This window comes from Hemiscyllium ocellatum, chromosome 13 (assembly GCF_020745735.1).
Source record: "Hemiscyllium ocellatum isolate sHemOce1 chromosome 13, sHemOce1.pat.X.cur, whole genome shotgun sequence".
Taxonomy (NCBI): Eukaryota; Metazoa; Chordata; class Chondrichthyes; order Orectolobiformes; family Hemiscylliidae; genus Hemiscyllium; species Hemiscyllium ocellatum.
In genome coordinates this window covers 39,345,418-39,357,773 of record NC_083413.1, presented here as the reverse complement: position 1 = coordinate 39,357,773, position 12,356 = coordinate 39,345,418, and the positions used below count along the sequence as shown (strand labels likewise).

Genomic DNA, 12,356 nt, shown 5'->3' with positions numbered 1-12,356 from the left:
GATGGTTATAACCGGTGAAATACAAGGAGACGGGATTCTGGCCTGTGAAGACTGCGATTCCTGTAGTTCTTGAAGCATGAACTTGTCACTATAAGAATTGTGAAAACTCAGGGAGGTGTAATGAGGGAAATGTTATTAGATTAATGTTCTGAATTTTTTCCTCCATTTTGCTTTAATGGGAATAACTCAGGTCTATATCTCAATGACAGAATATTTTGTGCTCGGATTTAAGGGGACGTGTTGAATGGTTTTGTTTCTTTTCTCCATGACTTTCTTGTGTATGTAATGTTTTGCATTTTATTATTCTTCAATTAACCTATCCTTGGATCAAATGCCTCAAGGTGTTACAGATCCTGATTTACCAGGCCTTTTTTGAACCTCTACCTCTGATGATTCCATGCTTCAATGTTTGATCAGATCTCCTGCCCACTCCATATGGCACCAGGTTTCTCTTTCCACCTGTTCACATTGGCTCTGCTTTGCTCTGTAGCTGATGCCTTTAACTGTTTGAAAGCTTTCTGACACTCTGTCTTCGCTAATTACAGACAGGCACTGGAGAATTGCCAAAATCAAAGAATGCTACTCTAAAATCAGCCAGCATCTCCAAAAGAGGAAAAGTATTTTTATTGAACATGCTACCTGAATGTAATCTTTCAGACTGTGTATTAGAATAGGAATATCAACCTTACCTATAAGTACAACAGTTTTTAAGTGGCGTTTTCCAGAAAGAGGAAATAGAAAGGTCAAACAAAAAGTAAGGTTCCGGCACAAGAGGAAACAGTTGCAGGCCACAGCACACAGACAGATTGAAGGCTGAGATTGGAGAGTGCACCATTAGCAGTCTGCAGCCAAATAATCTATTAAACACAAGGCTGTTTCAGGGCAGTCAGAATGACCCAAAATAAACACTGGCAAACTTTTCATTGAGAAGCAACCATCCAGGCAGTGATCCATTAAGAAAATCCTGGAGATGAGCAAGATAATAGTTTCTGTGAAGACACAGTAGCAGGAAACATGCACTGAAAAAATAAATTTATATTACAATTCTTAATTACTGATCACATTTTTTTAAAAGGACTTGTATTTCAGCAGTGAGCCAACAAGCTGAAGGCTCAGGATGAAAAACTGGATCACACACTTTGGGTAATAATCTAAAAGAGTAATTACAGTGGGACTGTTATTTGAATTCTGCGATGTAACTACTCCCTCTGTTGAATGGTTTAGGTACAATGATCACAAGAAAGCAGTTCCTCAAATGACTAAGTACAGCTGTATAGGGATGAACACCTTAGGTATTATGCAAACATACCAAGAGACTACAGACATAAGCTTTATGGATTACAAGTGATATGTTGACGTTGGGCAGAGCAGCAATGGGTGGTGGGGAGGGGAGGCACAGGATAGATCTTCAATATCCCAATGCAAGTGCATTGAAATGATAAGGTTCTGATTTCTAGTCACTTACCAATATTTGAGAAGTATGCACAAGCACCTCACTTCTGAACAACCTGCGAAATTACTCTTCATTCCTTATGGATCAAGAATGGCTCACAGTACTAAAGTGTGACTGACAAGATTGAACCATACCATTGGAAATTGGTGGAAGGGGAAACTGAATGGAAGTGGCAGAAGGAGAAGTTACATATCTATTTTGTTGCTGAATTTGTAGACAGACGTTTCATGCCCTCAGCACACGTTTTTGACAAGGGGTGTTTAAAATAGGATGCGTGTCCAGTTCGCCATTTTCCCAACCATCCCAATCTCACCTCCATAATACAAAGGGTGGGCAGATTCTGAAACTGACAGTCTGAAATGGTCTTTTTAAAACCTGTATTAGTCCCAATATTATCCTGTCCACACCATAATATGGTAGGCCTGGGCAGGAATGGCAGGCTAATTTTTTTAAGCAGTTTTCTTTTAGAAACACAGGAAGAAGGAATTGGTTGGCTGGCAGCTTCAGTAGAAAAGACCTCCTCTTTCTCCGAGAGATAGTATTCCACTACCTGCTAATTTAGCTTACCCTCAGGAGATTATGGGTGCTGGGGGGCTTGTTGCTAGTCTGTTGCTTGGCTGCAGACTTTCCCATAAATTTCCATTCAGTATCTTTAAATGAGATGTTTTACCAACCATCCTTTCAAGAGAACCCACATTTTACATCATTCCTTCACTGCCTGATGCAATGAGATGAAGTGAATTACATGAAGATGAAGGCAATGCTGCCCCCAAGTCCCAATTTGGCGCATACTTCACATGACCAGGAGACAACCACCATGTTCTGTGTTAGTACTGAGGAGGAGTAATTCCCAAATAACCTCTCCCTTTTTGATTAGCTCCAAAAACCAACTTTGGATACACACCAGGATGCATAGAGATCTGGTTTCTTGTGCTGATAGACCATGTCAGGGAAAGCAATTGAAAACCGAGTTAAAAATATCCTTTGCTAAGGAAGAGATTTTTGATGTTATTGGTAAATATACATGGACAGGACCATATGCTAAAAAGCACTCACCTTAGACACTTATTTAAAAAATATCAATGACAATATGAGTTGGAGGACAGTTGATTTTGGAACTTCTCCAGGGGCCCATGCCAGGTTACATTATCTCATGATACTTGCATTTGATGAAATATTACTTTGGCTTTGGATACTTGAATTTAATGATCGGAAAGTGTGGTATGAAAATTCATGTGTACAGTGAGTAACTACTTTTGATGTAACTAGTTCTTAGTAAAAGCATCATTCTATTCAATTTTCCATTGAGGACAGTTGAGTGAGGGTAAGGGACTTGCTAACAACTGACAGAAAACAGTCAAGCTAGTTTGTAACTATATCCTTCATCTGTAACTTTTCAATATTCCAAACAATTATCATTTATGAAATTAAGCTTAATAGTATGCAGATACTAAATGAGCCATGATAACTTTTCACAGAAACGTGTTGTGAAATGAAGCAGAAGAGTTTCTAAAATAATGAATAAAGAACAACTTAATTCAATAAAACTGAAAGCTGAATGATTTCAGAGACTTGCAGGTAATTAGGGAGACATGAGTCACATAAAATGGAAAGCTATGTCTTGTGTTCTACATATTTTACATACTGAAATTTGCAGTAACTTTATTTGCAGAATAAAAAGATTTAAAACCAACTATTACCATGTAATGAATCAAAAATAAGCAATACACAGTCCATGAAGTTAATTCACATTTCTTGGCTGTGGCCAAAATCTATTGGGAGTATTGATACCATCTTTCTTCAAATACAATTTATTTCTTAATATTTGAGAACAGTTTAGCAAGATAAAATGTTATGTTTAAAGTAAGGCAGGTAATTAAGGTGAGGCAGTGAGCAAGTAGTGGGAGACCTTACAGTGACTAAGCAGGTTTTTCTTTAGCTCAACAGTTAATGTTTCATGCAGAGTCCTACTTTTCCTTCCACTAAATTCACTTTGCAAATTTGGCATTACTGCTCATTACTTTCCAATCTCTGCATTTCTTTCAGCTTTCTTCAGTACCCCAGTCACGTACAATTTCTTCATGACTCCTTTTTAAAGCTTCTTTATACATTACGTTTGCAGATTTTGTAATTTATAGATCATCACAAGGCAGTATCACAAAGTCACCTTTGCTCCAATATAGCTGATACTCTGTCTTCTGCAATTTCTAGCCTGGTTATTTTAATTATTATATTAAAAAATGGCATTTCTAATTTTTAATATACATACAAGTATTGAAGTGTTTTTTATACTACAAGAAACCTATTCAAAAACACCACATACAAAACATGGAAAAAAGTGGCTTTTAGCCCAAACAAAGGTTCACCTTCATTTCTTTTTGCTCTCCTTTCGCTCTCTCCTTCACTATTATTATCAACATCAAGATGAATGCGAATGATGAATATTACTTTTACCCATTAGCCATCATTGTCTGGAATGCAATTTCTAAGCGGGCGGTGGGAATAAATTCAATAGCAATTTTCAAAAGGGAATTGAATAAATATGTGAAAAGGAAAACTTTTGCAGCACAATGAAGAGAGTGAAGTGGAATTTGATAGCACTCTAAATGCTGTAAAATTCTGTAACTCTAAATTAATGGAAATGTATGATGATTGCAAGGGGACAATAAACAGTCAAAGAACCCAGAGATATGAAGGTGATTAAATCTGGTAGCTTCAGCTCCCAAACTGGCCTGAGCCAAATGGAAGTAATCAGGCGTAAGGACTCACTTGCAGGAGGTGGCTCCAGCTGGACATCCTTGGGCATGGTTCTCAACAATGGGGTGCATTAGGGACATGATTGGAAATCTCAAGGGAGCCTGGTAATCAGGAAGCTAAAGGAAGACTAGTACTTGGAAAGGCAATCAGGGGTGACTGAGGCTGAACGTTGCCTTGCAGGTATCTGGGAGAATACTACTGCTCCTCCTCACCACAGGGAGTCACATACCTCAGCTGTCTCACTTCCCTTTCTGACCTTCTGGGAAATCCATGCAGCACCAGTTAGTTACAAATTAAGCTCCCAGTTGTGTAGTTGGAGCCCAATTTAAGGATATTAATTGGTGCTCCACAGTCAGATGCTTTGATTTCTCCCATGTAAAATGACTGTGGGCAAGTTGGAATGGAGTTATATGGATCTCACTGTATAAATCCTCACTCACTGCCTTTGCTCCTGGTCATTGTAAGGAGGCCAGTGTCAAGGTCTATGAATTTGTCACATTTTGAGACATTGAACAATTTGATACAATTCTGAGCTGCAATCTACACTTTGGAAAATATATTGTTTTTACTTTTTAAAGTGAAAGATTTTATTCTTAGCTTTGGGTCATTCACCAGCCATTAAACTTTGCCTAATGCTACTCGCACTGCTGAACTATGTCAGGATTTACCATTCTTATGGATCATCATTTAATTAGGTAATAGTTCTGAAAGAATCTTAAAAGGTCCCTTGAAGTAGCTAGAATTAGTACAGTTGCAAATGTGTTGCTGGTCAAAGCACAGCAGGCCAGGCAGCATCTCAGTGAATTCTCTATTCCTGAGATGCTGCCTGGCCTGCTGTGCTTTGACCAGCAACACATTTGCAGCTGTGATCTCCAGCATCTGCAGACCTCATTTTTTACTCGAAGAATTAGTACAGTTCCAACAACGTTCAAGGAGCTTGGCATCATTCAGGACAAAGCAGCCTAATACTTTCAACACTGGATTGCTTCACCACTGACACACAGTGGCAAAGGGGTGACCCATCTACAAGGTGCACTGCAGAAATTCACCAAAGCTCCTCTGACAGCACCTTCCAAACTCTCAACTTCTTTCATCTAGAAGGACAAGCGCAGTAGATACATGAAAATACCACCACCTCAAAGTTCATCGCCAAGCCACTCACCATCTTGTCTTGAACTTATATTACTGTTCCTTCACTGTCATCACACAAAAGTCCTGGAAACCCTTTCCTAACAGCATTGTGGATGTCCCTACACATGGGCCAGAGCAATTTGAGTAGGGCAGTCCAGCACCACCTTCTTGTGAACAATTAGGATTGGGCAAAGAAACCCACACTGCTAACTGATACAGCAGTGCACCTGAACAGTTAGTGCCTTTGCTGTTTGAATTCATGTATTGCTGGACATCGGAGTGCATCTGGGAAAATTAACAAACAGTGAAATTCGTAACTAATCTTAGAGGACCCTGTTTGGGAAAGGTCACAGCACAGAGACAGATAAGTGAATAGTTTTAAGTGCTGCCTTGGGACCTTGCTGTAAGTCTGCAGTAGTGAGTAGAGTGGATTCTTTATTGATGATTTGGAGATGCCAGTGTTGGACTGGGGTGTACAAAGTTAAAAACACCAGGTTTGGATATCTGTCCAGCATGGACAAGTTGGACCGAAGGGTATGTTTCCGTGCTGTACATCTCTATGACTCTATGGTTCCAATGTGTACTATGACCTCCTGCTGGTCCCTATCCCCTTTGAGAACATTCTGCGCTCTCTGAGACACCCTTGATCCTGGCACCAGGGAAGCGACACACCATTCTGATTTTTCGCTGCTGTCCACAGAACCGTCTGTCTATGCCTCAGCCTAGAGAGTCCCCTAACACAATCGATCACCTGATGAAGGAGCGGTGCTCGGAAAGTGAGTGTGCTTCCAATTAAACCTGTTGGACTATAACGTGTTATTGTGTGATTTTTAACTTTCTTTATTGATGTTATGTTTTTTGAGATATGTCTCTTGATTAAACTTAAAAATATAAGCCATGAGTATTAAGTTAGCCTGGAGCAGTGTTTTGTAGAGGAATAAGAAGGTGCTATTTCTGGGTCTGCAGATTGGAAGAAGCAAAAATGGTCTTTAGTAGAGTGATATGCTCTTCTTGTTGGGTGTGGGAGTTTAAGAAGAGAGTACGTGTTACTGAGGATTATATCTGCAATGAATGTCATTGGTTGTGAATCCTATCAGATCAAATGGAACGGTTGGAACGACAGAGGTAATGAGTAATTTACAAGAGCAAGGGGGTAATTGGATGGCAGTTATAGGAAGGGAGAAAAGTCACAGATACAGTCACATTGATGGGCTAATTCCAGGAAAGGTAAGAGAGGTAGGCAGGTAGTGCAGGAGTCTTATCCCCAATTCAAACAAGTATGCTGTTTTGACAATATAGGGGGTGATGAATTCTCAGGGGAATGTAGCAAGAACAGCCAAGTTTCTGATATTGAGACTGGCTCTAATGCAATGAAGGGTATGTCGGGTTCCAAGTGATCGATTGTTTTAGAGGACTCTCTAGGGAGGCACAGACGGACTTTTCTGTGGACAGTAGCGAAAAATGAGAATGGTGTGTTGCTTCCCTGGTGCCAGGATCAAGGGTGTCTCAGAGAGGGTGCAGAATGTTCTCAAAGGGGACAGGGACCAGCAGCAGGTCATAGTACACATTGTAACCAATGACATAGAGTCATAGAGATGTACAGCACAGAAACAGACCCTTCAGTCCAACTCGTCCATACTGGACAGGTATCCAAACCCAATCTTGTCCCACCTGCCAGCACCTGGCCCATATCCCTTCAAACCCATCCTATTTATATACCCATCTAGATGCCTCTTAAATGTTGCAATTGTACCAGCCTCCGTACTTCCTCTGGCAGCTCATTCCATTCACGTACCACCCTCTGCGTGAAAAGGTTACCCCTTAGGTCTCTTTTATATCTTTCCCCTCTCACCCTAAACCTATGCCCACTAGTTCTGGACTCCCTCACCCCAGGGAAAAGACTTTGTCTATTTATCCTATCCATGCCCCTCATAATTTTGTAAACCTCTATAAGGTCACCCTTCAGCCTCTGACACTCCAGGGTAAACAGCCCCAACCTATTCAACCTCTCCCTATAGCTCAAATCCTCCAACCCTGGCAACTTCCTTGTAAATCTTTTCTGAACCCTTTCAAGTTTCACAACATCTTTCCGATAGGAAGGAGACCAGAATTACATGCAATATTCCACAAGTGGACTAACCAATGTCCTGTACAGTTGCAACATGACCTCCCAACTCCTGTACTCAATATTCTGACCAATAAAGGAAAGCATACCAAACGCCTTCTTCACTATCCTATCTACCTGCAACTCTATTTTCAAGGAGCTATGAATTTGAACCCCAAGGTCTCTTTGTTCAGCAACATTCCCGAGGACCTTACCATTAAGTGTATAAGTCCTGCTAAGATTTGCTTTCCCAAAATGCAGCACCTCACATTTATCTAAATTAAACTCCATCTGCCACCCCTCAGCCCATTGGCCCATCTGGTCAAGATCCCGTTATAATTCAAGGGAACCTTCTTCGCTGTCCGCTACACCTCCACTTTTGGTGTCATCTTCAAACTTACTAACTATACCTCTTAAGCTCACATCCAAATCATTTATGTAAATGACAAAAAGTAGTGGACCCAACAACTTATGGCACTCCACTGGTCACAGGCCTCCAGTCTGAAAAACAACTCTCCACCTCCACCCTTTGTCTTCCACCTTTGAGCCAGTTTTGTATCCAAATGACTATCTCTCCCTCTATTCCATGAGATCTAACCTTGCTAACCAGTCTCCCATGGGGAACCTTGTTGAACGCCTTACTGAAGTTGTTATAGATCATGTCTACCACTCTGCCCTCACCAATCCTCTTTGTTACTTCTTCAAAATATTCAATCAAGTTTGTGAGACATGATTTCCCACACACAAAGCCATGTTGACTATCCCTAATCAGTCCTTGCCTTTTCAAACTTGGTGGTATGTGTGTGGAATGAGCTGCCAAAGGAAGTGGTGGAGGCTAATGCGATTGCAACATTTAACAGGCATCTGGATGGGTATATGAACAGGAAAGGTTGGAGGGATATGGGCCGGGTGCTGGCAGGTGGGACTAGATTGGGTTGGGATATCTGGTCGACATGGGCGAATTGGACCAAAGGGTCTGTTTCCATGCTGTACATCTCTATGATTATCCAGAGATAGTATTTAATGCTGAGGCTTTACCTTAAGAAAATAACTAAGTAACCCAGCTCAGCTCTGATGATACCTGAATTTTAATATTTAGTTTCATTGTATTTGATGGCTGTTTTAATAACTTAACATGTCTTAACTCATGGCTCTGTTCAGACTCTTACCTTGAAGTCAAAACGGTCGCAGGTTTAAGCCCCACTTAAGAACAAAAATCAAAAGGTGTACCATTTGTGCAGTACCAAGACAGTACTGCACTCTCAGAACAGCCATATTTCACATAAGGTATTAAAGCCGGACATGTCTCCCCTCTCCAGATCCAGGGTGTATTTCCAGTAAAGGGCTGGGTAATCATCCCTTAACTGACATCACAAAACTGAGAACCTGATTGTTATCAGCTGTTTGCGTGAATTTTCTGTGTGTAAATTGGTTGTTGTATTTTCCAGAATATACCATACATACGCTTAATAATGATGCTATACTTTGGGATGCTCTGACGTTGTGAAAGGTGCTATATAACTGTGTCTTTTTTAAAGACATACCTCACTGAAACCTCCAATTTAATCTATTTCTTTACAATTGAAAACTACTCCAGATACCTGAATTCAAGTTAATTGCTTGAATGTCATTATTCTTTCATCATAAACACAGTACCATACAGATACCATAAAGTGATGTGAAATCCTATAATTTCAAACCTACACATCTTTTTAAACTAATGCAAGAAGATATCAGAGATAGCAGTCTCAGAAGTAAACTCAAGTAAAAATAAATTTACTTGAGAGACATGCTGAATCTTTGCAAAATGAAGTACCAAACACAGAAAACATCTAATGCTTCTGAGCACTATTCCAATAAACCCAGGTTAGTCGACTGCCAATCTCATTTGTGTGAAAGGCACACAGAAATTATTATGCATTCAGTTCCAAATCCTCTGCTTTAGCAACTCTTACATGTTTCCATTTTCATCTGATTGATGAGATTCTGAAAAGTAAAATATCACTAGCCACATTGCAATATGTACATTGCACTTAGTATAAAATATTAGCTCTTTTCCATGATACGTTTTCATGGTATATTTCTTCATCACGATGCATTAGCATGAAGGACCACTCAGTACAATATCATATGCAAATTTCTTGGCTCATAAGAATTACAAAGAAATTAAAGTATGTTCAGGAAATGTTTCACACTTGCCCCTTTATCCGGCTATTTGAAGAGACTTGGGCTGTCTCAATTTCCTTTTCTAAAACTGCTTCTGGAAATCAACATCTATGAAAAGCCCTGCAAAACCACTAGAGACTTCATAATTCTGCCATCTCAAATGTCATTACATCAATGATATTGCTGCAGTATTGGATCTATTCTAAGATTTTGTGAAACTCGCATTTCTAGCAGGACTTATAGCTATGTGTGTGCTTTTGCATATGTTTATTTGCTTTTCCTCTGGAACAATCTGGGATACCATATGTTGATTAACTGCCATTGATTCTTATTGATATTAGTCTAAACTTCTTATACCATGTGAGGAAGGGCAGCTACTCAAAGTCTTCAGCAGAAGATAAAGCTCGCTCAGGTTTATTACATAATACTTATTAGCTATTTACATTAAACCTGAGACAAATGATGGTCTCTTAGGGATATCAGACTCAACATAAGCACAAATTTGCATTACTGCTACTGAAACAATCTGGTACACACTATGCAACTGTTCACTGCAATTTCGACACAACTCTGAATGACCTGGAAACCCACCCACTGTTAGTGCCTACCAATGGATTTTTGGAAGATTTACAGATTGATAATTAACATGCCTCCCACAGCCATCAAATGCTGAGGTGGGACTTCAACTCAGAGCTTCTGACCCAGAGGAAGAGATGCATCACAAGGTGTCCATTGCACACAGTGAGACAGAGGAAGAATAGACTGCAGACTGGGCATGGGACAAGGATAGCATAGATGCCAGCTCGATGGATAGTGAGGTTGTTGCAGGCTCAGCTGTAGAGGACTCAGAGGATGTTTCAAGGAGGTGGCCTACAAAAGAAGGCTGACAGGTATGCATGATGAAATGGTTGTGAATTACCACACCTACCTGAAGGCCTGTAATTAGCCAAAGAAGCATGGAGGAGCCCAGAACTAAACTTCACACAGATTGTGGAACCTGTCCTGCCCATTGTAGAGGTAGGGACAAAAAAACCATTCATGTACATATGGTTCCAACCAGGCTGTAGGTTTTGATGCCATCCAGTGCCTGATACCTATAATTGAAGCTCAGACTGAAGTAATGCAAGGCCAGCTTGCTGTCATACAAGCTCAGGATAGCAGCAGTCAAAGAGACTTGCAAGGCTACTCCAGCAATTTGTTCTCCACAACATTACTGGGATAGCAGAGACGCTACCTGAAGTGTGTCAGTAGCTCTTTGGAGCAGAAACCTATCTTCTCTTTGAGTGCTGAAATTCATCTTCTCATGACCATGAGCCTAAAGCAAGTAGCACCAGGGTGTGGGTGTGTGCTGAACTCCATTTTGGGTGCACTTGTGTTTCTGAAATCTGGGCATCATAGAGTTCTGCTGCACACACAATATCTTTAAATATAATAAAGATTTTAATTTAGTTCATCAATAAGAATCCAATTATTTTTCTAAAGACAATCTTATCAGACAAAGATGTAAGAATTTATAGATGTTTCCTATATGTTAAGAGCAACTCATTAATAAGTAACTACAATTTTTATACTTAATTTTCAAGAATTACTTCCATGCTATAATGTTGCTTTATAAATGGCTTATGTTTGGGCAGTTGGATAGAAAAATATATTGACATATTGAATGAAAACTATAAGATACCAGCTGTAAGACTCATTCAGAAAATAAAATCTAAAATGACAATTCTAACCATGATTTCTTATGCCAAAATCTCTGAAATTATATATTTAGGTTGTATTTAGAATTCAGCAGAAAGAAACTACAAATGGCAATCAGACCCTCAGCACAGACCTTGTATTTGTAATAACTTCTTAGGTCTACATTCTTCATTTTTGTTTCTGGCCAGGCTTTTAGGGCTATTGCAGTGATTTCAATACCTGTAAACAGGCTGCATTTCTCTGGCGATCCCTATCACAGCTCCTGGCTGGAACATCTCAAACTCCCCAAACAGACTCCTGATGTTAGACATGTACTTCAAATCCAGGTCCAACTGCACAATACGAGTCATTTCTGCAAAACAAAAGGAGGAAAAATTAGGTCACACATAGGTCACTGGAAACAGACAGGATGTATTATATCCAACGTTCATTCAAAGGCACCGTTTGGTCTCTGAAAAGAAAAGTTCACTGTAGTCAACGACATGTACAGCCAAAAAAAAACTAAATACGTGGTAGACAAACAGGAGAGTTAGCTAGAGTTACTATAAACTTTACAGTGCCAGGAAGAATCCGGGAGGCTTCGAAAGCTTGCAGTTTCAAATAAACCTGTTGGACTATAACCCACTGTCATGCGATTTTTGACATATGACATTGTGATTTTAATTTTCATGTCAGCTTTTATTAACAGTAACCCATTAAGTATATATGTGATCACAGATAAAATATTATTGTGTTAGTCTTCTTCTCTGTTATACATTGTGCATTCAGTCAGTCAGCGATGTGCATATAATATATAACATCAGCAAACACAGAACCCAAGTTATGTGTATAAGTCTGCGATATTGCAGCTGTGTAAATATCTGTTGTTAATAAACTTCAAGATATCCATTTCAATAAGAAAACTCTCTGCTATATATTATGTACACTAACATATTGAAAAATGCAAATCACATTATAGTGGCTGTATGTGGCACTAAAAGCTAGATGGGACAGCTAGTTAACGACAGTAAGAGGATATTAAAGGCTAAAGAGATAACAGCAGTATGG

At 39.7% G+C, this 12,356-nt stretch overlaps 1 protein-coding gene across 1 annotated transcript in view; it reads right to left on the bottom strand.

Annotated features, from left to right (window-relative positions):
• The window catches only part of xxylt1 (xyloside xylosyltransferase 1), a 176,680-nt gene that overhangs the window by 49,147 nt on the left and 115,177 nt on the right, over window positions 1–12,356 (bottom strand). The window contains exon 3 of the mRNA XM_060834774.1: window positions 11,529–11,661. Coding sequence (XP_060690757.1) covers window positions 11,529–11,661 — 133 coding nt within the window. The remainder of the gene's footprint in view (window positions 1–11,528; window positions 11,662–12,356) is intronic.